The 27,179-nt window shown below is 39.8% G+C and overlaps 1 protein-coding gene across 3 annotated transcripts in view; it reads right to left on the bottom strand.

Moving 5' to 3' along the window:
• The window catches only part of TTC17 (tetratricopeptide repeat domain 17), a 115,899-nt gene that overhangs the window by 27,611 nt on the left and 61,109 nt on the right, over nucleotides 1-27,179 (bottom strand). For 2 of the 3 annotated variants that reach the window (XM_032413934.1, XM_032413936.1), the window contains exons 17-19: nucleotides 16,187-16,357; nucleotides 5,824-6,083; nucleotides 5,012-5,165 (exon numbers count right to left, since the gene is read on the bottom strand). In XM_032413934.1, the coding sequence (XP_032269825.1) occupies nucleotides 5,012-5,165; nucleotides 5,824-6,083; nucleotides 16,187-16,357 (585 nt within the window). The remainder of the gene's footprint in view (nucleotides 1-5,011; nucleotides 5,166-5,823; nucleotides 6,084-16,186; nucleotides 16,358-27,179) is intronic. The other variant, XM_032413935.1, reaches the window with a different exon arrangement.

Here is a 27,179-nt window from a genome sequence, read left to right as displayed (position 1 = left end):
GGTGCTGGTGATTACTTCACCCAGGCTGGTGTGTTTGGAGGTTCCAGTCATTCTTCTAGTCTTTAGGATTTTTATCATCTAGAGAATTAAACTCTTGTCATTCACAGCAAAGGCAGTAAGATTATCTGAGTAAAGTCTTAGACTCAGAGACAGATGATGAAGTAAAAATAAATGAGTCCATTAGATTTAAGACTGATCAACATAAGATAAGAGCTAACATATTCTTCAATGTTAACATCTTATCAAATTTCATTTTTACCCCTCTCCATTTTGATTTTATAAAGATAACTCCAACTTAGGAAAAGCATTTATGGCTAAAGCAAGGTTTCTCATCCTGGCAGTACTGACATCGTGGGCTGGAGGATGCTTTGTTGTGGGGGCTGTCCTGTGCATTGGAGGATGTTTAGCAGCATCCCTGGCTTCTACCCCATAGAACCAGTAGCACCCACCCCCAGATGTGACAACCAAAGTGTGCCCTGGGAAGACAAAATCACTCCTGGTAGAGAACCACTGTTGTAGAGAAAAGCAGCAGATGGGGAATAATGGTGATAATGAAAGGTTATCATTTATGTCCAGAGCACTTACTGTGTGTTCAGGTCCTGTGCTAAGTGCTTTACATCCACAGACTCATTTCTCAGATGGTAAAAAATCTCTCTTCTCAGAGAGATCAAGTGACTTGCCCAAGGTCACCTGGCTAGTATATGGCAGAGCCAGGATCCAGATCCAGATCTGAGTCTAACAAGTATGCTTCTAATCACCATGCTATTTAAAGCTATATTGGGCTTTTAGCGCTCTGTTAATGGACACCCTTCACAGGTACTACCTTTTGTGTGTAGGCCCTTCACTTAGATTGAGACCCCAAGAAAAAAACAGAACTAAATCTTGTCTGGGAAGGGGTCTTCTGGAGGACTTACAATAGAATGAGTGGGCAGGAAGGAGAACTTTCGTTCTGTGTGACTTTTTTTATAATGTAGGAATTTACCAATAACAGAAAACTGTTTGAGGTATAAACAGGGCTTTAGATTTAAATAAAATAGAAAAGAACAGTTTGGAAGAGTTTCAAATAAACCCTGCTTATTTTTTTATTTTATTATTTTATTTTTTTAAGGTTTTATTCATTTATTTGACAGAGAGAGACACAGCGAGAGAGGGAACACAAGTAGGGGGAGTGGGAGAGGGAGAAGCAGGCTCCCTGCCGAGCAGGGAGCCCGATGTGGGGCTCCATCCGAGGACCCTGGGGTCATGACCTGAGCTAAAGGTAGACACTTAACGACTGAGCCACCCAGGCACCCCAAATAAACCCTGTTTAAATGAATAACTGAAAGAATTAAACCGTAAGTTTAACAATAAAGCTTATTTTTCTATTATGTTTAAAGAAATTCACTTGAACAACATTTATTGAGCATCTATCATAAGGGCCTGGGAACTGTGTTGAGACACTAGGGATACAGAGGAGAATAATACAGAAGGGGCCTGCTCTTGAGTTCACAGTCTAGTGAGGAAGGTAATCATACATCCTAGGATACAACAGGATGAGTGCCACAGTGAAAGTATAGGACAACTGCACGGAGGTGAGAGCAACTAATTCTGCCTGAAGGTACTAAGGAAGGGAAGGCACGTAGAGTCTGAAGTTTAAGGATGAGTGATCTTTTAGCACTGCTGAGGTGGCAGGGGGGCATTCCAAGCAGAGGCAACAGCATGTGCAAAGGCAAGGGGTAAAATAAAAGCACGGCTGGTTCAGAAAAACAACAGCATGAAGGCTAGAGACAGGCTGGGTGCTTGTACACCACACGAGGAAGTTTGGACTTCATGCTGTAGGCCATGGGGAGCCTCTGAGCCCACATCTCCCCATCTTGTTCACACAGGAATATCCTAAGAGATTCTGTTAAATGCTTTGCTGAAATCTAGTTACATTGTATTTATGGCACTTCTCTGGTCTTCCAGTCTGGTAGCCCTCGCCAAAAAAGGAAATGAAATTAGTTATGCATTATTAGTTTTACTAATTCTTAGTAAATCTACAGTGGTCCTTATTGATCTCCACTCTTCCCCATGGGCTCACAATCTATCTGTTTTATAATTTCCTTTAGAACTTTGTCAGGATTTATCATGAAGCTTATCTCTTGGTAGTGAAGAGAATCCAGATTTATTTGAAAACCAGGATACTGAACCTCTCTGGCCACCTGTCATTTCTTCCAAGCCTTAGAACTTTTCATATTAGTGACAGTAAGTAGTTCCCTGATGTCATCTACAAGTACATTCAGTGCCCTCCGTGGGCCCACCCACTTGAATCCACTTAAAACCACTTAAATGCTTTTCTAGAATCTCAAACCATACCAAGCTTTAAATTTCACTTTTACAAGAAATTTTTAGTTTTTTGTTTGTAAAAGTAATATAGACTTATTATAAATTATTTAGAAAATAGAAAAGCATGTAGAAGAAAATAAAAAATCACACATATCCCTATCAGTACCTAGAGAGGACCACTTACATTTTGGTATATTCTCTTCTATACTTGTTTCTATGTACTTGTTTATTTTAGCTTCTTTCATCAAATCTAAGCGGTCATAAGCTGTAACGTGTACATTATTTTATATGGTGTAAGAAAAAAAAATACTGCCAATTATTGTGTAAAATATCATCATGTGTAAGATGTATCTCAATTGTAGAGATACGGAAATGTGAACAAGTGTAATCATAATACAGTATATTTACTATTTTACAAAAACTGAAGTATTCTACCTGCTATTTTATAAACTGCTTTTGTTCACTTACTAAATTATAAGCGTCTTGGCAGCACAGTACATAGCATGGACATTCTGTAATTTATTTAGGCAATTACCAACATTTAGGTGGTTTAAAATTTTTTATTATGATAAGCGACCCCATGATCAATCTTTGCACTTCTGTCTTTGGCACCTACAAGATGATTTACCTAGGGTAAATTATTGGAAGTAAAATTGTTGGTATATTTTTAAATTTTCTGCTATATATGGTCAGACGATCCCAAAACTCATCTCATTAACTCTGTGTATTGCACATTTAAAGACAGTTTGAGAAGCAAAAATGGCATGTTGCTGTCTGTGTTTGCGTATCTTTGATTGCTAGGGAGGCTGAACATTTTGTCACATGTCAGTGGCCAATTGTACGTGTGTGTTTGGCGAACGGTCTCTGTACTTGCACATATCCTACCGAAATGCTGTATTTTTCATACTGATTTGTAGGTGTTCTTATTTTTTTTAAAGATTTTATTTAGTCGAGAGAGAGAGAAAAAGAGCGTGCTAGTGGGAGGGGTGGGCAGAGGGAGAGGGAGAAGCAGACTCCCCGCTGATCGGGAAGCCCAAGGTGGGGCTCGATCCCAGGACCCTGAGATCATGACCTGAGCTGAAGTCAGGCACTCAACTGACTAAGCCACCCAGGTGTCCCTGTAGGTGTTCTTTAAAAGGTACTGATAATCTATGCTTATCACATAGTCTGTAGAAATATAAATATTCTTCAAAAATACTTTGTTTCAGTCCTTTGCCTTTCTATTTTATGGTGTTTTCTGGTGCCAGAATTTTTCTTTTTCTCTCTGCCTTAGAAAGTCCTTTTCCACCTGGAAAGTATATAAATATTCATCTAAATTTTCTACTTTTATGATTTCATTACATTTACTATTTAATGAAATTTTCATTTCCATAATGATACTTTACATTTTGAATACCCTTTTCCTTGCTACAGAAGACAGACCTAGTAGAGGAAGTGTTGCTTTCTTTCTGGAACCCGTTAACACATGATGTCACCCTTAAACAGTAAAGCTACTGCATACTGTCAAATCCGGTCATGACAAAATGTCCTTTTTGGTGCCCTTTGTATTTTTCACAAGTAACACTTCACTCCGGGATTTAGCCAAACTGACCCCATTCTTTATATTTTATTATGTGCACCCTGCTTTCAGCTTTAGTAAGTACAACAAATTAAACAAGACATGTTTTCATGAATTTACCTTGAATTTTTGAAGTCTAAGATAGTGAAAATATCCTTTAAAAAAGAAGATTTTTTAAAAAGAAATTTGATCACCACTACTTCATTGCTAGAAAAGAAAGTCAACTGGGCCCATGGCAATGGCCCTGAACCTGGAGTCCCAAGATGCACTCCAGGACAACTATGAACCCTAAAAGTACATGACATATTCTGATGTATATGCCTTTTTCCTGGGAGTCGTTCTAAAGCATTTATCCAATACTTAAAGAGATCTCTGACACATAAAATATTAAATGTTAATACTTATTGAGTCCTATGTGGCTAGTTCATTTAAAGCATTTTACATGTATAACTCCTATAGTCCTCACAACCACCCAATAAGATAGATACAATCATATTAAACTAGACTATCAAGAACCAATAGGATATTTAAGCTCAAGATGATAAGAATATAAGCCCAGGGGCGCCTGGGTGGCTCAGTCATTAAGTGTCTGCCTTCAGATCAGGTCATGATCCCAGGGTCCTGGGATTGAGCCCTGCATCGGGCTCCCTGCTCTGCAGGAAGCCTGCTTCTCCCTCTGCTGCTCCCCCTGCTTGTGTTCCCTCTCTCACTATGTCTCTCTCTGGACTTGCAGGGGATACGAGTGCTGAAGAAGGGTCCCTAGGACGGAGTGGCCAGAAGCTCTTGCTACGGAGACTGCAGAAGCGAAGATGATGAAGCCACAGAATGGGTGAGAGTTTGCCAAGTCAAGTCTCTCTCTGGACTTGCAGGGGATACGAGTGCTGAAGAAGGGTCTTTTTTTGGGAAAAAATAAATAAATAAAATAAAAGCAACTGTCCTTATTAAAAAAAAGAACATAAGCCTGATAGGCAATGGTAAAAAAGTCAAGTAATGTCACAACAAACTTTTTATACCAATGACTGTTTCCTCGTTCACTTAGCCCCATTACCTTCTCATCTGATCTCCTTCAAGTCACAAACATATCCTTAGTGAGAAATAAGACTGTGAAATCTGAAAAAAGAAACTGGCATATTAAATATTCAAACTTACCTTGTGGCCCAGGAGATGCCACCTTTGGGCCAGTGATCTCCAGGTTCGCTTGGTAACGCTGTACATTTTCTGCTTGATTCTGTTCTACCTTTTTCCCAGGAGTTTTCTTATGATCTCCTTTGGGTTTCTTGACACGTTTGACCTGGAATGTGATCTGGAAAATGGAGACGTGTTGGGGACATATTAGACCAATTATCAAATCTGTAAAGGCTGTGGATATTGGTGGCTTTAAGAGTAACCCGTCCTCGGGGCGCCTGGGTGGCTGAACTGGTTAAGCTTCCGAAAGGATCTCAGGATTGTGAGATCGAGCTCTGTATCAGGCTTCACACTGAGCGAGGAACCTGCTTAAGATTCTCTCTCTCCCTCTGTCCCTCCCCACCCCACCCCCCTCTTGCACTCTCCTTCTTAAAAGAAAAAAGAGTAACCAGTCCTGTGCTAGAGCTCAGAGCTGATTCTCTCCTTCCATTTAATTTTTACAGATCTCAGCGAAAAATGTTTAGTGAAATAAACAAAATAACCTAGCCTTGAAGGGTGTACACAGGAAACTGAAAATGAAGATGTCTGAACTGGGCAGCTGCAGGCATGCAGGCTTGGAGTGCAGCTCAACAGTCTTCTGCTTCCGCTGCCTCCTGGAAGAGCTAGCAATACAGACAGAAGTAAAGGGAAATGCTTCCTGCAGAACAAGGCCCACATGAAGACTGACCGGAGGGCGGAGTAAAGTGGTGCCACACCCCCAAGAGAAACATCACACTTTGCACCCCCACCAAGACCTGGGCTACAGTTTGGTATGAACTGACTTGGCAAACTCTCACCCATTCTGTGGCTTCATCATCTTCACTTCTGCAGTCTCCGTAGCAAGAGCTTCTGGCCACTCCGTCCTGGGGACCCTTCTTCAGCACTCGTATCCCCTGCAAGTCCAGACGCCGCCCTTTCATCTCCAGGGCTCCCCCAAAGCCTTCCAGGGGCCATGCCTGTTGAAATTCGTCCACCAAAGCCAGTATCTCTTCAGACATTTTTGTTTCATCTGAATTCTCCATCTCATCAGAACCATTGCTCTCCTCAACCACTGTACCTGAAATTCGAGTGCCCACATGTCATTAAAAATTATGTAGTACTGTGCTCGCTTCAGCAGCACATATCCTAAAAATTAGGTAGTACTCACTCCAGTACTTGAGTGACTCCAACCTTGCTGTTTGAGCAGCTTTGGCTCTGCTTAGAGGAGATTCGATAGCCCACCCATAAAAATGCCACTCATCATCCTCAAAATGCACAACAAAACATCCTCTTTGCTGTGTAGCTTTGTCAAAAGCTTGGATGAGGACAACAGTAGCAGCGAGGTGGCAAGCGGGCACTGAGTATATCACTAGTGAGCAGGGGGATGGCTATTTTATAAATGTACTTTTTTTGGGAAAAAAAAAAAGACCCACTTGCTTTAGATATAAGACACAAATGGCAAAGATGAAATTTATTATGATGTTATTTATTGAGTATGTGGGATTCTTGAAGCTTTCTTCAAAAAGCATATGACATATCATAGCTGCATGTCCAGGCCATAGAGTCTAACTGTCTTACCTGAACGATGATTTGTTTAATGGGAAATTATCCTAATTCTACATTCAGGCTCCTATTTTCACTAATGGGTAGTATAAGAAATAGTGATGGAGCAGTGTAATGTTTTCCTAAAATGGTTATCAAGACATTATTTGTTATGTTGCTCAAGTTTCTTATGTAAAGACTTCCATGGATGCTTCCCAGTGCAATGGCCTAGAAAAATTCTTTCTCCTGAGAAGTCAGTGTTTCCATTGTTATACATTAAAGGTTACACATTCCTACAGGTTCCCCTCTATGCTTAGATAACTAGAACATTTAGGGCAAAAATTTCTGAGTTTCTTAATAGAATGCTTTCCTTTCTTAAAAAAAAAAAAAACTTTATTACTTAAACTTCTGCTATTTTGAATTAATGGCTGAATCTTATATTGTGTGTTCCATGTAAGTCATCTGCAATCTTTTCTGGAAGTAGGGTACAAAAACAAATAAAATAGAATGCCTGCTTTTGTAATATGCATCCACTGGACAACCTGAGAGCTTGGGGTTGATTGCTCAGAAAATGCCAGTCTACATTATCCCGGTTAAGCTATCCCAATAACCTTCAGTTGGTAATTCTGGCTTGTTCAGTGATTTAGAACATGGTATTACTAAGGCCAAGGTCAGGAATCTCATTTCCGTATTGACCAGACCTATAACCATAGTGAGTAACCCACTTTAGAAAAGCAGAGTATTAGTCTGAGGAGGCGTGGGGTGAGAAAGATGGCTTACCATCAAGGCTTAAAGCAACATAAAGCTTTGAGCCCTATTCATAGAGTGTCACTCTTGGCTCTGGTGGCATCTCTATCTTCCATCCCACTTTCTATTCCAGAAAGTGGGAAGGTCTGTTGTCAGGCTGGGAGTACCATTAGAAATCTGCTATTCCTTCTTGAAAAAGCTAGAAGGCTCCTCCATTTGTTAACAAGTGACTTTGAAATGTACTGTTGTCCTTTCAAGTAGGTTTCTTTTAGGTTTTTTGAATGAATCTGCTGGTTTTTCTTGATTATTATCACTATCATTATTATTAATGAAGTTCTGAGACAAGCATAAGGTAAAACAGGGGTTTGCAAAGGCATTTTCTTTAGGATATTCGGATAAAAATGGTTGGTTATTGCCCAAATTATGTGGCAAATAGTATAAATGTAGGGTTGACAAAGAGTTCTAATTTTCAGTTTCTATCTTGTTTACTACTATATCCTGAATGTCCAACATTGTACCTGACACTTCAGAGGCATGGTTGTAGAATGAGTTAATGGAACTCGGGAATAATTTGGTTTCTGAGGTTCTTGAAGATCTGCTGCTCCTACCTTTGCCTTGTCCTGCTGACGATTCAAGACTTTATAAACTCTAAGGTTTACCTTGTCATGTGTTAAAGGCAGGCATCATGTCTTTAACATAGTGTCTGGCATACTATATGATTTACAAATTTCTCAGTAGCTAACTCAGGAAAACACCTGGACAGGGTTGCTATGGGGACCCCAAAAAGCAACTTAATTAAAACAACTGCCTGCCGTCTGACTTGTAGCAACAGAGTTCTAAGTATTCCTCATGTTATTTTAGCTTCCTCTCCTTCCTTCTCCTATGGCCACCATGGGCTTCCCTGCACCTAGTCTTGAGACAGGAAAGGGTTTTTGATAGATTTGGCTGCAGCCAAGAGTATGGGCTTAAAGAAAAGTGGCTTTTGGCCAAAGGTAGACTGCAGGTAACTAATTCCCCAGTGTATAGTTAGAGCTGCATATAGATGCTGTGTTTGGAAGTCTTATTTCCATTCAGTAACTACTACTATTTAGAAATCATTCTAAATAAAGTTGTTCAGTTGCAAAGAATTCTGCAAGCCCAGTTCCAAAGGGTAATGCTCCCCTACGCCCAGACCATATGGTAATATATATATATCATTACTGAAAAGTTCTTAGAGAAAGGGCCTTTCATTGATGGAAACTGGTATTGCAGTCAAGACAGACTATGGAACTTGCCGCAGGCTTTTGCTGCCGGCAGCCACTAGTCCCTTCAAAGGCTGTAGGGGTTGCGGGAGTAGCAATTCCTAAAGAACAACACTACATAGGTGAGGAATGGGGAGATCATAAATGAGCTATGAGTTAGAAACAATAAACCAATCTTTATTTATTTAGAACCTACTATGTGCCTATCTCCATGCTATGAGCCATATAGGTGGGAACAAAAAGAATCTGACTCTGAGGAATTAAATACAGTTCAACAACATGAGGGTTAGGGGTGCTGACCCCCGCACAGTTAAAAATCCACGTATAGCTTTTGCTTCTCCAAAAACTTAGCTACTAATAGCCCACTGTTGACCAGAAGCCTTACCGATAATATAAACAGTCGATTAACACATATTTTATATGCTATAGGTATTGTATACTATATTTTTATAATAAAGGAAGCTAAAAAATGTTCCTAAGAACATAATAAGAAAGAGAAGATAAAGTACTATATGGTATTTATAAAAAAAAAAATCTGCATATAAGTGGATGTGTGCAGTTCAAACCTGTATTGTTCAAGGATCAACTGTATAATCAAGTTGGAGACACAAAACTGTATACATTAAACAATCAGAGAACAATTACATTTAAATACTTTTTTTCTAGAGGAAAAGCATAATTGAGTGTGGTCACAACATGCTTCCTAGAGGAAGGCAGACTACTGAGGCAGGATTTAGACAGGCAGGCAGAGGGCCAGGGAGGGCACTCCCGAGAGGGAGGAGCTTGATCGTAAATACTCAAACCCATATGTACACACACTGATGCAGGCATAAGGAAGGCAATGCGTGAAGGCACTACTAATTTCCCACGAACTAGAACAAAGAATGTATATAGATGGTATCAGCAAACAAGATACTTAGGGAAGGTGGGTGACACTGAGGATGTCTGGGAAAGTTGGGAGGAAGATTCATGTTCAAGGGAGCCTCCCATTTGCTAAGCAGAAGAATAACAAGACGAGAGCCATAATGTGGCATATAAAGGCCAGAGTGGTAAATCAGCTGGCATACTTGGGGGTGGAGAAGGAAGACAGAGGACAGAGACCAGTTAGAAAGGTATTTCAACAATCTCTATATAAAGTTGTTTAAAGAGAAGCTGGCTTAGGGTGAGGACTATAAAAGGGGAATTTTGAAAAGGGAGGAGAAAGAGGTGCGTGAAGAAATTTCAGTGGAGAAATAGAATTTGGTGGTTAAATGGATACAATGACAAAGAATAGGGTAAGTTCAAAGATAATTTCAAGATTTCGAAGCCTAATGTGAAACAGGGACCTTTTTACGATATGGAGTTTTAGAATCTGTGAAAATGAAAACAATGCTATCTACAAAGACTATGGAATTAGGAGAGGGCAAAAGGACTTATCATGTTGGGATTTCAGACACTTATTAATTCATTTAAGCATTTGTTGTCTGTGTCCAAAAATGTGCTGAGGGCTTGTAATAGTCCAGGTTAGAATGGACAGAGGGACATATCTCCAGACACTGTCTAATTCTGGAAATACAGAATTCAGGTTTGGAAAGAGGTCTGGACTATAGCAGGATCACAGAAGGTTTTAGATTATACTTGAAGCAAGAAGAAAAAGTAAAATATTAGGATTGCTGCTTGTGGGACCAATGGTATAATATAAACTAAAAACAGAGAAACTGAGATCCCATATCTCTATTATTTTCTTTATCTTCTTTAACATGTACCATTTTCACACTGGAAAAAGGAGAATACATATTATGAAGTAAGGAGACTGTGAGCACCCACAGTGAGGCTTAGATGAGTTCGGGTTTTTTCACTTGGATGAATAGTATCTCAGGACACTAGGAAAGCTTAGTTGAGTTTGAACCATGTCAGATCATCTGTCAAGAATCACAGGGACTAGGAGAAGTGTTGAGAGACGGAGAGAGGTATATGTTGTCCTCAAAAAGAAAAAAAAAAAAAATAGAAGAAGAAGAAGGGGAGGAGGAAGAAGAAGAAAAAGAAGTCCAACATAATCTTGTAATGTTCCAGACACATCTGGAGATTCATCGGTAAGTCTGGCACCACAGTTTAAGAGATTTTCAAAGCAGAGCACATTGATAGAAACATGACTTGGTGAAAGTGCCCAAAATCATATTAAATGAAGGACTGAAGATACCAAAGTGAAGCCATGGAAGGAACAGTAGCTGACACAGTACACACAAAAAAATCAGGCTTGAAAAATATTTACTAGAAAGATTTTTTCTTCTTTTTTTAAACATTTTCTTTATTTCATTTTTTGACAGAGAGAGTGTAAGTGTGGGGTGAGGGGCAGAGGGAGAGGGAGAGAGTTCCAAGCAGACTCCATGCTGACTTGGGAGCCCGACATGGGGCTCAATCTCACGACGCTGAGATTGGGGCCCTGAGATCACGACCTGAGCAGAAATCAAGAGTCAGACGCTTAACCGACTGAGCCACCCAGGCGCCCGGAAAGATTTTTTTTTTTTTAAATTCTAGAAAGATTACTTCGAGATTGGTGAAGGTACTAAGAGCCCTAACTGGAGTTGTTCAAGGAAATAAGGAAGCTGAAGGAAGCAAAAACATAGGGGGGTAGGGTAGGTAGGAAAAGAGTCATCTTCAAATGTGATTTTAATGAGAGACAAGCCTGACTTTGTTAGCTTCAGAGGGCAGGACCGGAGATGAGAAGTCACATTTTAGCTCAATATTAGGAAAGACTTTTGAATGGTCAGAAAGTGGAATGGGCTACCAAGGGAGACTGAGCTCCCTGTGCCCGGAGCAGAAGCTGAAGCCACACAATGACTTGTTAAGGACGCTCCTGAGAGGGAGTGGAACATCAGAAGATGAGCAAAAGAAAAGTGACTGTATTGGGTAAGAAACAGCATTAATAATCTTGGAAGAGAGGTTTGTGTTACGAAGAGTTTTAGGAAGAATGAAATGAAAGGTGAGTTCTACATTCAAAACAAAGCAGACTGACAGCAAACAGAGGTAAAGATCACACATTCGAAGAGATGACCAGCAAAAAAAAAAAAAAAAAAGTCCTTCCTTCAAAATTTGACTCAAAACATCTCCAGAAACTCTTACAAGATTAGTACCAATAGGCTTGAGTACTAGAATGTGGTTTCTGAAGGCAAGCAGGGCACCTTCTACCTCTGAGAATGATACCACAGAGAAATACATCCATCTCATAAAATAAAAAGAATATACTGTGGAATTAGACAAATTTGGTTTCACACAAAGACTCCACCACCATAGGGCCTTCGGCAATTCTGTCTTGAGCTCTAGTATTTTCTTTAAAACGCAGTGATCTGGTTTTGAAGTCACAGTATAAAGCTATAGACTTCCTTAAGATTTCATGCATCAACAATGGCATAATATTTAAAGCCAGTAATCACAAAGCACAAAAGGCTTAAATGAAATCACTCAGACTGAGGTAGGTTAGGAAATTCACTTCTGAGAAAAAAAACAGATCATCAATTTTCATTTGCACCAATGGTGTTTTAGCTGGGTCAGTATAGCAAGAGAAAACTGGGGATTTCAAGAAGATAATCCAGAAGAGCAAACAGATAATCTTTCCTGTAACAACTCTTGTGCAAATGTCAGGGTTCCCTAGATGTTTATTGAGCAGATACTGTGTGTACGTACTTGTGAGCACTTTGGCTCCCAAGCAGCCTCTAAGTCTGGAAGCAGCAGAGTCACACCTATGTGTGCAGAAGTGAACACTGACTGAGCTCCAACTGTGTACCGAGCTCTAAAAGAAATGTTTCATTTAAATACTAATCACTTGAGGCATTTTTTTGTTTGTTTTTAAATTAATGAGGTAAGGGAAGCTCAGAAAGATTAAGTAACTTGCCCAAGATTTAACAACTAGTTGGTGTTGCTGCAAGGACATGGTAGCAGAATCTCTGACTACAAAGCCTATCTCTTCCTTCCATAACTAAAGTTTACTGAGGGGGCACCTGGGTGGCTCAGTCGTTAGGCATCTGCCTTCGGCTCAGGTCATGATCTCTGGGGTCCTGGGATCAAGCCCCGCATCGGGCTCCCTGCTCTGTGGGAAGCCTGCTTCTCCCTCTCCCACTCCCCCTGTGTGTGTTCCCTCTCTCGCTGTGTCTCTCTCTGTCAAATAAAGAAATAAAATCTTAAAAAAAAAATAAAAATAAAAAAATAAAATAAAGTTTACTGAGGAGGATTTTTGTACTAGATGATGGGGTATTAAAGCAGTGGTTTTTCCAATGTTAATCAGTGACACAATTTGTACCAATCCTTAGCAAAATGAGAAACATAAAAAGGATATGTATATAAAATTATAATAAACACACACACACATGCATGCACATCCAGATACAAATTTTTGGAGTAAGGTTGCCGACTGTCCGTTTTTGAAAAAGACCTTTATTCTGAGATTGTCTTTGCACTTTTTGACATTAAAATTTTCTTTGCTTTTATAAAATAATGGTAACAGCAGATGCTAGTTTTCTTTAAAAATGACCTTACTAATTAAAAAATAAAGTTCTAATCCATCACCCCCCTATTTCTAAGGCCCACAGACAAAGGGTACAATGCATGGGATCAGAAGACCTGAGGATGAGTTTTAGTTATGCTATCTACTGATGATCTTGGTCAAGGGACCTAACTTCTCTGAGTCTCAATTTTCTCATCTATAAGATGGGCTTGATAATAATACCTATTTCACACAATTAACACATTAATTCATAAGTTTGTAAATTATATATAAGTGCTGCTGAAGTGAGCATATGTTTGTAAATTGTAAAGTATCATAGAAAGGTAGTGATTATCATAAGTTTATGGTTACTGGAAAGGGCTTAACTGTATTTCTTTAAATTTTTCTCCAAAAATAGAATTTTCAAAAACTCTTTAATCCTTGGCTTTTATTATAACACACTATTTGCATTTTAAAAAATGGAGTTTTTCTCACTCTGATAACCACACTACAGGAAGCCTGCTGGTATAAACATACTAACATACCACGAGTATAGTCCCTGTGCACCTGTTTGTGTCTAGGGAAAAGAAGAAGGTGCTCCCAGAATTCAAATATATGGCGAAGAAAAGTTAGTACCTGAGAGTGAAACTAGTAATAGTCATCATTATACTATGGATTGAATTAGCAATCTGTAAAAGAATCCACCCTAAGACACAGTCTGCATGATGCTGAAGGGACTTGGAAAACACCCCGTCTCAGCCAGGGTAACCATACTGCCTTTTCCAGTACAGGGATGGGATGGAACGCCATGGGCAACACGGGACTAAAGAAACTTAACTCAGGCACTAGGTTATAATCTATCTCAAACAATGATGTACTATTTGGAAAATGAGACAAACAGCAAGATTCTGGTTGGGTTTTATTCCGAACTGTCTGAAGAAAAAAGAGTCTAATTTGGTGGTCATGAGTATTCCGGTCATTAGGGAGCTGTATTATATTGGAATAGGAACAGTTTGTGTAAATTGAATAAAATACCCCTTAACATTGCTCAGTTTCATCTGTGGTGATTCTGAGTTTATCAAGCAACCTCATGATGCCCGTTTGGTTGTGTGGGTACCTGATGCCAGACGGAGACAAGAGGCTGCCAGGCACCAGAGTGGAGTAGCTCCCTCGTAAATGAACAAACTGCCTATCCAGTTTACGAATCCATCTCTCTTGAAATGGTAAGTGGAAATTAGTTTCCTTAAAGCCCAATGATTTCTGACAGAACTGATGAAACTAATTTTCTAAACCTGCAAAGGTGAAGGTCACAACTTCCCCTCTGAGGTCTAGCTTGCTTCTCTTAGACATCATTTTTTATATACAATACCACTTAGAAGGAAACACAGATTTTGTAATTCCTAAATATGCTAATCCAACCTACACAGGAAGGCAAATGCCACATTTCATTACTTTAACAAATATTTACTGTACATAGAAATATACTTATATAGGACATGATACGTAAGAAGTTCACAGTCTGATGGGAAATAAGACACACAAGCATTCACATCGTATGAAATGTGCCTTGACAAAAAGTGGGAACAAGACAGCGTACAGAGTAACTAAATGCCTGGAGACCTTTGTGAATGCCTCACAGAGGAGGTGATATTTAAGCTGGATCTTGGAGATGCGTAAGGGTCGTTGACAACAAGGAAAGAGTACACAGGGGCTATTCCCAGCCTGTGCAGACACGGAGGCTCCAAGAGCATGGCATGTGAGGGAAATGGTGGAAGGCTTACACATCCTGCTACGTAGAGCAGCGGTAGATGGTACCACTTGGAGACAAAACTAGGACCAAATTGCCACATCTCCTATACTATGATACCTGGATTTTCCCTATAGGTAACACAGAGCCACTGAAAACTTTAAACATAGGCAACTTCTGATCAGATCTGATTTTAGAAACAACTCTTCGGACACAAAATATATTGGTAACAGGGGTTGCTTCTGCTTTTAAAATTTTGTACCAATTACATGTGTTATCTCTCTCCTACACAAACACACATACACACTCTCTCTCTCTCTCTCTCCATACACAAACAGAAGTAAAGGACTAGATACTGGAAATTCAATTATGAAGCTACTGTGATTGCCCAAGCAGAAATGAAGAAAGTCTGAATTCAGGCAGTGGCAGAAGAATAGATGAAGAGATAAACAGATGCAACAGGTCTTGGATACAGTGGTGACTGGGTGAGTTGTGATGCCATTAAGAGACAGCAGGGATATAGGAATTAGAAGCAGTTCAAGAAATAGGATGAAAATGAGGACAAGTTCAATTTTGGATATGTGCAATTTGAAGTGCCTATGGCACATTGAGATAGAGACCACTAAAAAAGTGGAAATAAGATCTAGAGTTGTAGAGAATGTCCTAACTGAAAATAGAGATTTGGAGTCACTGTTATACTCAAAAGTATCTGAGACACCAAGAAATAACACACAGAGGGTTAAGAAGAGGGATAAGAAAAAAAGACCAATGTTAAGATCCTGGGTAATCCAACAAATAAGGGGCAAAGTAAAGAATAGGTGAAAGAAATCGAAAAAGATGTCCTGAGGACAGGAAGAGAGCCAAGAGCAAGTGATACCCCCAAAGCCAAGAGGAGAAGGAACAGAGTTTTAAGAAGTGGGGAGTTGTGCATAGATCCAAATGCAGCAAAGTGGTTAAGAAGGATGAGTACTACAAAGTCATTCACATTGGCAATTATACATTGACCGATAATGTCAAGAACTGTTCAGTACAGCACAGCTCAAACTGTGGTTGTAGAATGGAGTTTTAGGAGAGGGCCTGGTAGGTATTTCTATTATTCCAAATCTTTAAATATTATTGGGTTAGCGTAAATAGAAGTTATCTTGCTTTTTTTTCAATGACTTGCTCAGTAGATTCCTGATATTAAGAAGAAAGACTGGTATATAAATGAATCAAATTTGTCCTAGCAAAATAAGACATGGAGGCGAAAGAAAAAAGAAAGAAGTGTGAAGAGCTTTTTCACATGCTAGCCGGTCTTCCATCTCACACCTGCGGGTCACCCTTGTGATTCTACAAATATAATGAGTGTCTATTAAAAGAAAACTATTTAAGTAGAGAAAAGCCTAAACTCAAAGCTTGAGAGTTGATTTTACCCCAGAAGCACAGCTCAGGTCAAATCAACTTACTTTCAAGTCTAAGGGCATCTGAATCCCTCCCTGAATTCTCAACAGAGAGTACAGGCTCCTCCTCTGTTCCTGTCTCAGAGGGCTCTTCTTCGGCAGCATCCAGTGACTGTGAGTTGTCAAAATATTTCTGTTTGTCATGGCTGTTGTCCAGGGTTTTCTCATGACAATTACCTCAATGACAAGAGACACAGAGACAGCATATTAGAAACATCTCTCTTAGGTAGTCCCATGGCTCAAGGTCTTCAAGTAGCAGAAAGAGCAAAAAGATGACAGTGTCAGTTTTTCTCCAGCAGGACACACCAAAATCAGTGAGCTGGAGCACCTCGAGCCAGATCTTTATTGTGACTCAAGATTTTGCACTGAAGTTCGAGTTTCACCTGCTAGGCCAGCGTAAGAACCAAGTGTTTGGGGGAAAAATTATGACAACAAAGATCAAGTCCCAAGATCTCATTTCATTTATAATGAATGACTGTGAAATATTTCTTTGAAAGTCAGAAACATCACAAAAAAGTGGTTTTCCTTCTATTTGCCTTTCAAAGGTGAGAAATGACCAATTAGTTCCCGAATAAGTCTGGAGATAGATGAACTACAGCAGAGAAATATAATATCCATTCTTGCATCACAGCTTAAAATGAAAGATATAGCAAAAGGCAAAGGATTATAAATTAAAAACCAAGGACTTAAAGAGGGATGGTGGTGGCAGAGAATCCCATGTTTAAGACTGCAATATCACAAAGATGTGGATTTTTCTCTTTTGGAAAACAAATTCTGCTCACTAGAAGATTTACTTTAGTGTAAAAGGTCACATCTGGAACGTAATCACTGTGCTCTCTGTTACTTTCTGGTATATACAGGGAGCCTGACCTCTTGCTACAGTTTTGCCAGTGAGGGGAAGAGCTCTGACCCTATTAGGGATTGTGTGTTTATATGGATAAAGAGCCACTACCCTGCTCTACCTGATGACCATTCTCTGGGTAGGGGAATGTGTTACTAGGCTGGTGTGTCTGATGTGGCAGTGATCTGGCCACCTGAGTCGGACTCCTCTTCCTCTCTTTCTTTTTTTATTTTTTATTTTTAAAGATTTTGTTTATTTATTCATGAGAGACAGAGAGAGAGGCAGAGGCAGAGGGAGAAGCAGGCTTCCCGCGGAGCAGGGAGCCTGATGCGGGACTCGATCCCAGGACCCTGGGATCATGACCTGAGCCGAAGGCAGATGCTTAACAACTGAGCCACCCAGGGGTCCCTCCTCCTCCTCTCTTATGTTTGATGTGCATCGTCACTGAAGATGCATGCTCAGTGGAAGCCTACCTTTCCTCTCACGGAACAATTCTTCGGGTAAGAGTGTCTAAGTAACTTCCCTCCTTTACCAGAACATTCAAACATGCTCTGCAAGTTTATTTTTAATAGAAAACTGCCTCAAAGAGATGTATGTACCCAATTAAGCTCTTTCTGCAGCAATGGAAGTACAAGAAGTGTCTTTCTGGATTTGAAGATTCCCTTTTAGATTTCATAATTGAGGAAAGCACTTTTCATGCCATTTCTGTTATTGTGCTAGGGAAACCTAATGGACTCAAAACCTTTCCCAACTCATGGAATTTGGAGTAAGGGGACTGCATGCTTAAGGAGTCATTTTTATTTTCCAGTTCTACACTCTCACACATCTGAGGCTACCATATTTAATAAGGTTACATCAGAAACCGAATTTTTTTGTTTCAGAGGAGCTTTAGCTCTCAAGCAGCTCATAAGCAACTTGGGAAGACAGTAAATACAAGACAACAAACAATAATGAGGTAGCATACTGCGCAAACTAGGTGCTTCAGAGAATAAGCTTTGAGCAGGTAAAACTTGAATTTTGAGGAATAGGTAGGACTTAAAAACGGGGAACTACAAGGAAGGGAGCCAGTATCTGCTGAGTGCTTTGTATTTTTTCTTCTATTTACCCCTCAAAAATGCCTTGTGAAATAAATGATTTTCCTTTTACAGATAAGGAAACGGAGTCTCAGTGAAATTAACTTGCCTAAGGTCAAACAATAAGTAAGTGGTAGATCTCAGACTTCAGTCAGTTCTACCCTACTAGAAAGCTTCTTGGCTTTCTACCAGTCAAATGCCACCTTTTTAGCAGAAAAGTGGCACTGTACGCAGGAAGGAATGATGTGTTGAGCAAAGCAACGCGCACAGGAGTTCTCATTTGTGTTTGGGAGACGATGAGAAGCACAGTTTGAGAGATGCAAGGTGTGTGTTGCAGTTGGGTGTGTGTGTGCGCCCATTGAAGGCTGACAGGAAAGATGCCATGATCAACGACAGTCGCTGTCTTTCTCCAAATTCTTCCGTGAGAGAAGAGAGGTAGAAGATTGGTTTCCACTTCTGTCTTTACCATCTAGTATGTGCAGGTAAGTATGGGGAAGCTAAGCATAAGAGCATTAAAATAAAGCAGTGACAACAAACAAGTGCACACACCCAACTGACTCAAATTTACTACGAAGAACATCACACTTCCCAGCGACAACTCTTAACTGGGATATAAATAAGCATGACTATTAAAAACACAGGGAAAATAATGATGACAATGATGTTGATGATTTTCAAACATACGTTATTCCCAGTGACCATTCTCTGCTTTCAGCTTTGGTGTTTGCCTCTAAAGCATTTTGCACCTTGACACAGGGTGAGTGAAACAATGTTACAGAAGCAAAGGACAAACCTTTAACACTGGGACCCAGTAAAATTCTGTGTTTTCTGCAGTTGATGACTTCCTCCTCCAACCTCTGCCTCTCTGATTTTTCTCTCCCACTCTCTTCCCATTATAAAAATTTAATTGGTTTCATCTTTTTAAATGTCTGCAATATTTAAAAATGCCTCATAGGTAATTTATAAGATATGATGTGCATAAGATCCTGAAGCTAAAATTAGTCCTCCTGCATGACCTCAAACCCAGACGCCCTCTTGAAGCAAGCCTTGTGCATTCTAAGAATGTCTTGTCCTCCAACTCAGGAAACTGGGGCCAACATCTCAGAGAGAGAAGGCAGAAGAGGGGATTAGGGAGAACTGGGAATAAAAAGGAATAAGAAATGGGGTGGCTGGGTGACAGACACTGGGGAGGGTATGTGCTATGGTGAGCGCTGTGAATTGTGCAAGACTGTTGAATCACAGACCTGTACCTCTGAAACAAATAATGCAATACATGTTAAGAAAAAAAAAAAGAAGAAAGCAGGAGGGGAAGAATGAAGGGGGGGAAATCTGAGGGGGAGACGAACCACGAGAGGCTATGGCCTCTGAGAAACAAACTGAGGGTTCTAGAGGGAAGCGGGGTGGGAGGATGGGTTAGCCTGGTGATGGGTATTAAAGAGGGCACGTTCTGCATGGAGCACTGGGTGTTATGCACAAACAATGAATCATGGAACACTGCATCAAAAACTAATGATGTAATGTATGGTGATTAACATAACAATAAAAATAAAAAAAACCTATGGGCCTATTATAGGTCAATTACACGTGAATAAAACTCAAAATGGGAAAAATTAAAAAAAAGGAATAAGAAGTTTACGTTATAGTATTTGTTGCAAGTAGGAAGAATCAAAATGATCAAGTAGAAGCTACATGCTTTAAGGAGTCACTTTCATTTTCATTAACAAGTTAGAATGGTTAATATAATAGGCTGACAGTTAAAGACAGACTGGTTCAGTGTTCTGTTGTGATTTACATAATTATCTAGGCTAATAATAAAAAGTCACATTGCTTATGTTTTAAATTGCTCCTTTCGATTGTCTGAAGGAGAACTGAGGCACTTCAGAAAGAAGGAAAGTTTCTGTTCTTTGGGCTACAGTATAGGTCTACTCTAGCTCAAAGGGGAACTAAAAAAAGTTGCCTACATGGAAAAAAAATGTCACTTGTCTTCCCGGCAGAGGTGGAGATGATGTCCGCTTTAAAGAAATACAAGAAAATGTTGGAGAAAGAAAAATGGAAAGATACATAAGAACTAACAAGTCATCTTCCATGCATATGACTATTATTTTTTGCTGATGCAGAAATGAGGAGATTCTGTGTCTGAGACTAACCTTGAGAGGTACGACTTCTTTTTTTTTTTTAAGGAACTACATGATTTAAATGAAATGCTATAGATAACAAGGTCCCAAGTGAAAATGGAAACACTTTTCTGTGCTTAATGCTCTATACTTGCTTGCAAAGCATTTAGCATCTAATTCAAATCCTGACAGTTTGGTTTTTCTTGGAAGTAGGTGACTACACAGCAAAACCAACTAAGCATAAAACTCCAGGTAGGGTATTTCTGATTCTGGAATTGTTATGAGATCTTAGACGTATCAACATTCTTTTCTGTGGCTAGAGTGTAGCCTGTATAAACTGAATTATTAATATTAACCTATCCTACAAGGGTGTTCTGAAAAACAGCTACATATTTATCTTGTCAAAGCATTAAATCTCCTAAGGCAAAGGCACAATTTATCCTGTGGCTAAACAGGTTTTCAGAGTAAACTAAATTCTCAGGAACTCCTATCATTACTAAGGGCTAAAGAAATCTCTTATTTTCTCATAATTCTGTTTACAGGTCCCAGAAGAATACTTATTTTCTAGAATTGGGTAACCACTTACTCTTTAAAAAGAATGCTTACCTTCTGAATCTTATAAATTGGCAAGACATTCTTGGTTGGGTACTTTAGGATCCTTTAGGATTAGTTATAACAAAGAAATGCCACAAATAAATTGAGAGGCATCAGAACTTTGAAAGAGCCAAGTAACTAACTAGTGCTAGTCAAGCAGAACCAATGAAGGCTCATGTGGTTCTGTTACGCTTAGGGCATAGTGGCTAAGAGCTCAGATGGGCCAGACTAAACAAGTCCCAATCCTATTTCTACTACTTTCTAGCTATATACAGCACGGCAAGTTACTTTTACTCTTTTTGTGTATCAGTTTCTTCATCTGCAAATTGAGCTTCATGATAGTGTCCACTTTACGGAGTTGCTGAGATTCAGTGTAAGAAGTGAGACCATGGCCTAGCACACGGTGAGCTATTAACTGCTGTCTCTCCGAAAAGCTGCAAAGGAATAAATTATCCCAACGTCATCTCTTTCACCAAGGCCTTCAAGCTACAGCCTAACTCGGTCTCTGGTATGAGCAACTGGCTCTGGAGTCACCAAGGGATCTGCCTAATTTCAACTGCCAACGTACGTGCGTGCGTGTGTGTGTGTAAGAGATGATGAAGGCAGTACAGAGCTCACTTCTACTGGGCTTTTAAAAGAAAATGGCAATTAATTGAATCCTAAAGTATTTAGCACACTTAGAAATTTGCCTCAGTCTGCTCTGTGCTTTCTGAATTCGAGGCCTTAAAATATGAAAACAGACCACAGATCCTCTGTTCAGTTAAATTTACCTCTCTGCACCCCACAATGCGTGTTATGTTGTGACGTATTAAAAAAGGCTTGCTCCAGTCTTCGCCCGAATTTTTTTGCTCGAACATACTTTTCCCCCATACAATAAGTGTAATACTCCTATGCTTCCTATTATATAATGATTTTTTCTAAGACATAAATAACTGATTTATAATGGGAACTAGAATTTGAATTTTATGTTGCTGAAGGCAAAGTAACAGATGTTAGAAAAATGGCCTTTGTGAACAGTGGAATATTCTAAAGATATTCCTACTCTCCCTGCTCTAACAGGATCATATTATACTCTAAAGTCTCCTTTCTTATGCTTATAAGAAAAGTTACCTTACAGGAGGCATTGTGGTACATTCAACTAAATATAAGGTACCTGGATGGAAAATACAGGTAACACTGTCCCCTTTAGACATGAGTGTTTTATAGTATTTGTCTTTCTCCTTATCTTTCTACTCAACTGCACTCAAATTATGCAGCTATATAACCTTTTTTTTTTCTGTATACAGGTAACACTGTGAATGTTTTATTATAATTTTAGATACCTCGTAACTTCACAATATTTATTCCCTAGTTAAGATAATCTTTTAGAAAAGGTAGTAAAATAAATCATGATGTGAACAGAAGTATATCTTTCAGTTGCTCACCATGCTATGCAAAATTACTTTAAAATATTAGCAGGAAATGTTAACTGTGGGTGATAGGTGGGGCTTGGTACAACACAAAGTAATAAGTCTATTTGACGAAGAAAGAAACCTTTCTGGAAACAGGTGTCTTTATGATTTCCACCTCCAGAGGTTGTGACAGAGTTCGTGTAGACCTAGTTCCAAGAACATTCCACGGGTATGAATTTAAATCCGGCCTTAGCTGCAGCCTTTCCGTATACACTTGAGCAAATCAACTTACTTCTCTGTGTCTAGGTTCTTTATCTGAAATGAGAGGACTCCTGGGACACAGCATAGTGACCACTGTGAAGAGGGGCACTCAGAGCTGCCTGGTGAGACCTAGCCTGCTGATGACCGTGCCTGAGACAGCAGGGAGGCAGCCTCACCTCCTTTGCCCTGTGCTGCGTTCTACTTAGGAAAGACAAGAGAAATCATTTCAACAGAAGTATTGGCTCCTTAGACTTGTTCTCATTCAGCAATTACTGCCAAATGAAATTCTTTGCAGGAGGTTTAAAGTAATGGTTATGTACTGACTGACCTTAAATGTGCAATGCCAGATAGAAAACAGACCATATTAAAGACTTGAAATCAGCAACTTCAGAATTACAGAGGCTTTCCCTACGGGTGAGGTGCATGAGTCAGAAGCAAGTTCAAAAAAGAAAAACTAAGAAAAGTCTGTGACCTCAAATACAAGTGTGTGTGTGTGTGTGTGTGTGTTTTCCTTTTACTACATATTACAGGTCTGAACTCTATGCTGGGGACCACTCGGTCCACATATGGGAGGGCCGTCTGCTTTGCCTAAGGATTCAGAGCTGCACCGGTTTCTGTAGACTTCTATTCCTGGCCTCCGTTTAGAGGAGAACAATGAGAGATGGGTGTTAAATCTGTCTTCCCACGTGGCCTTCTCTTAAGTGACTGCGGCAGAGAGGGCAAAGTCAGCCGGCTGAGACACAGACACCATAACCTGTGGTCTGTGGAAGAAATGACTCCAGTGATGGAATCCACACTCTCGGCAGCTGCTGTTTCCTCTAGAAATGTGAAAGATCAGATGCGATCTCTAAACAAGGGAATTCAAACATTCACCAGAAATTCACTGTGGAAGATTCTCCCATGCAGAACGTATACTGAAGAAGAAAGCAAGTCAACTGCCACAGCTGCTAGTAGGACCACTGTAGTCTTAGTAGTAGTCATTGTCACAGTATTAAACCGAAATCTCTGGTTTCGTTCGGCCGAGGCAAATTTGTTTCAAGCAAGTGTGCTGGGGAAACAAACCCAACAGGTTTTCTCTGACTTACTGATTCACCCATAAATGATAGCTTTTCCACAAGGGTCAACAAGGACACTTGTTTGTAACTTTCGTTAACAACAGTGCATACAGGGAGTGAGAGAATGCGGGCTATGAGACACGTCAGCTTCTAGTGGACAAGAGAGACAATATGATTCCTTTCGTCTTCTCCCTCCTATGGTGTGGGAGCTGCAGACCTTAAAAGAAGATCTGTATCTATATATGGATATCGAGTGGGGGTTTGGTGTAAAGCATTCTGGGTAAACAGTGGGTGGACACAAGTTAATTACTCTTTATTACTCTCAGTAGTTCAAACTTGAAATATCACCAGCTACTTTGCCATTTAAGTACATTCTATGTGCTAAATAATGGGGGGGGGGGGTGGGTGCAGAATGCATGGTGGGCCAGAGTATGAAAATGAAAAAAGGACTGGTTCCTGCTCTCAATGAACTGAAGAAGTCTTGTAGGAGAGTTGTGTCTCATACACAAATAACTATAATGGCAAGACACGGGAGCTGAAGGAGAGGAACAGGTAGAATGATTAGTTACAGATTACTTATAATTAAGGGGTTGGGTAAGGCATTCGGCAGAATTGGGCCTTGAAGGATGGGTAAGATTAGGATTTTTGTACAGGGGAAGGGCATGATGGAGGGTGAGGAGGAGGAGCTGCAGAAAACAACATGAGCAAACACAGGGATCCAGGAAAGTGGGATGTGTGTAGTAACCAAAACAGGCTATCCACAGTATCATCCTCGTGTATTACGGTTTGTTACCGTTTCCACTGACTATGATATTAAAGTTTTTATGTGGTCAGTGAGCTTAAATTCAGCACATCTATTTGAGTCAACCACACACACTTGAGTTGGTTTCACTCAATCCTTAATACTTAGAATAAGCCTACAAACAGGTGGTAGGGGAAGGGGCTTAGATCTCCTAGCTACACAACCTTGGGTGTTTATCATTTGCCTCTCCTTTCTCCTGCTGCAAGTGAATGGTCACCTGCTGATGTCGAGGAAAGGAATCTAGCAGGAAAATCAACAGACCTTAACTCTGGTCCTCTTCCTCAAAATACAAATGGAGCCACAGAGATACGCATAGTGGGGAAGGGACCAACCATCAGAAGCACTTGTTGGGCATATCAGGCTTGCCTTTTTTTCCTATTGCAAGGGTATTATGCTAGGTCAAGGCTAATAAAATCTCAAAGGCTACTTGGTCTTTTTTTTTATTTCTCAGGGTAAGTGACTTATAAGGATGTCTTTAAATGAGAACTCAAGACCCTACTTATTCTAGAATCGATAAGGACTTGAACCTAGTAATATCTCATAGGACTCAGATGTGAAAACAAAGAGCACTAGCAATTGTCCTTTTCACTGATATGGGTAGTGAGCATGGTATTTAAACCGAGGTCATTTTTTTTAAAAAGGCCACTTAAGTCTCTCCACCATAGAACATTTTAAGGAGGGCCTTATGGATTTCAGAAACAAAGTTCCCTAGTTCCCTGACTGCAGACACCACTTCGTGTGTAAGGGATTAAGACAAGCACTTTGATTAGAGCATATCTAACTCTAAGTATACACAGCCAAGGCACTAAATCAAGTAAAAAGCATAGAGAAATTAACGGTGTCATCACACTTTTTCCTTTGGCTTTATGTCACCAAATGAAAGCCACCTGGAGGCATTCACCTGGGCGGCCACTTTGCACATAACACGGTTTCTAAGACCTTACTCTTTTCCAATTTTTAACATTTATGCTTTTTAGGCAGTGAGAGAGGTGGCGAATTGTTGAATTTTTTGGTTCATGTTAGGTTGTTCCATAGCTATACTTCACATTGTCACGGGAAACATGGCTACGCTATTACAGGTGCAGCAGGAAGGGGAACATTTGATCAACACCTGGTACCTTATCAACTGCTAGTGACCTCCAGCTCTTTTTCCTGGAATTTGATATGCTCGTTATTTTTTTATAATAACCACTTTGGATATGTGATATGACTGGGTTATTAATCAATGCCTGATAGCTAAAGTGGTTTAAATTGCTTTGAGTTTGGCAAATTTTGAATGGCAAATCTATGCTTGTTGTTATAAAAAGCAATTAAGTGAGAAAGACAAATCCAAAGCTGTGATCTTTTCAATAGCTATGAAATACGATTTAAATTTCTCCTTCACTTTCAAGATCATAACCAAATAAAACCTTGGTGACTAAGAAAAAGTAAGAGATTACTGAAATTTTCTTGGTCAAAAGAGCACAGTAGTTTAGTATGAAATACATTTGACTACTAGTAATAACAACACTAGAAGAAAAAAGGGGGGAAAAAAACAAAGCCAGCATTCCACGTACACATATAGATGCCAGGTATCCTCAGTCATATGTATTTTAAAACTAACGTTCTTTTGTAGTGATTATCAGGTTCAACTGCTTTATTTCCATCAGGCCATGAAACTGAGTAGAAATCATTCAATGATTAAATTTGTAAAGGGGTTTAAAGACTTAGTGCTCATTGTGTTAAACAAAAATTTCAAAACTGGTAATTCACTTCCACTAGTTGGCTCACAGCACACATAAAGAACTTACTGAGGCACAAATCACTTAAAAAAAAAAAAAAAGGAGTTCAGGACGCCTGGGTGGCTCAGTCAGTTAAGCGTCTGCCTTCGGCTCAGGTCATGATCCCGGGGTCCTGGGATTGAGTCCTACATCGGGCTCCTTGCTCAGCAGGGAGCCTGCCTCTCCCTCTGCCTGCTGCTCCCACTGCTTGTGCTCTCCCTCTCTCACTCTGACAAATAAATAAAATCTTAAAAAAAAAAAAAAAGAGTTCATTCTACCAACATAGACTGGACTTCCTGTGTGTGTGTGTGTGTGTGTGTGTGTATGTTTGAGTTCTATAATCATAATAATCTTTGTGAATGGGGAAGAGTCATGCAAATGCTTGCTATATGAGATGGCAAAATATCTCTAAAAACATCAGCAACAATGAATGGAAGTTGAAATTTAAAAAGAAAGACAGCAACCAATGAACTTGCCTAAATTATAGAATTAGCTGCCTTCAGTTCTAATCAGGAGACTGATCTACAACTGCAGTAACAAACCATATTAAAAATATCTTGTTCAATAATTGATGAGGGCTAGATTAAACAGACCCCATCTTGCTCATCCTTCTTATTTTCTTGTAGGTGTACAATCACTTTATCCATAGTGGTATGAGGGTAGGAAACCACAGTAAGCTCCTGATGTACAATGGAGCCTACATACAAAGAAAGCTGTCCAAATGTAACTTCCCAACCCTATCTGTAGATAAGTGGTCATAAAATATGATTACTGATGCTATCCGGTGGGTATCCTCAAACTACACACAGAGCAGAAAGGAGGGAGAACCGTGTCCTAAACCTAATTTAGTACCCAAAAATATAACTGACTTCCTTTTGGAGACTCAAGATAGTAACCCTAACACTAGTGGAGACCATTTGCACACCTCAAGTGTTAAGCTCTGTAATTCAGAGATATTACAAATTTATTTTTAGATCAGTGAATAAAAGTATTCCATAACTGAGTAACAGCCTCCAGGACCATCCCGTCCTCACTGACATCAAGCAGTGCTACGGAAAGGTCTGTAGTGACAGCTCAGTTGCTACCCTGCGTCTCGGTCCTCCTGGAG

The sequence above is a fragment of the Phoca vitulina genome, unplaced genomic scaffold, assembly GCF_004348235.1.
Source record: "Phoca vitulina isolate PV1807 unplaced genomic scaffold, GSC_HSeal_1.0 scaffold16, whole genome shotgun sequence".
NCBI classification, from domain to species: Eukaryota; Metazoa; Chordata; class Mammalia; order Carnivora; family Phocidae; genus Phoca; species Phoca vitulina.
Note: the sequence above shows the minus strand (reverse complement) of the source record. Positions and strands in the feature narration are given on the sequence as shown.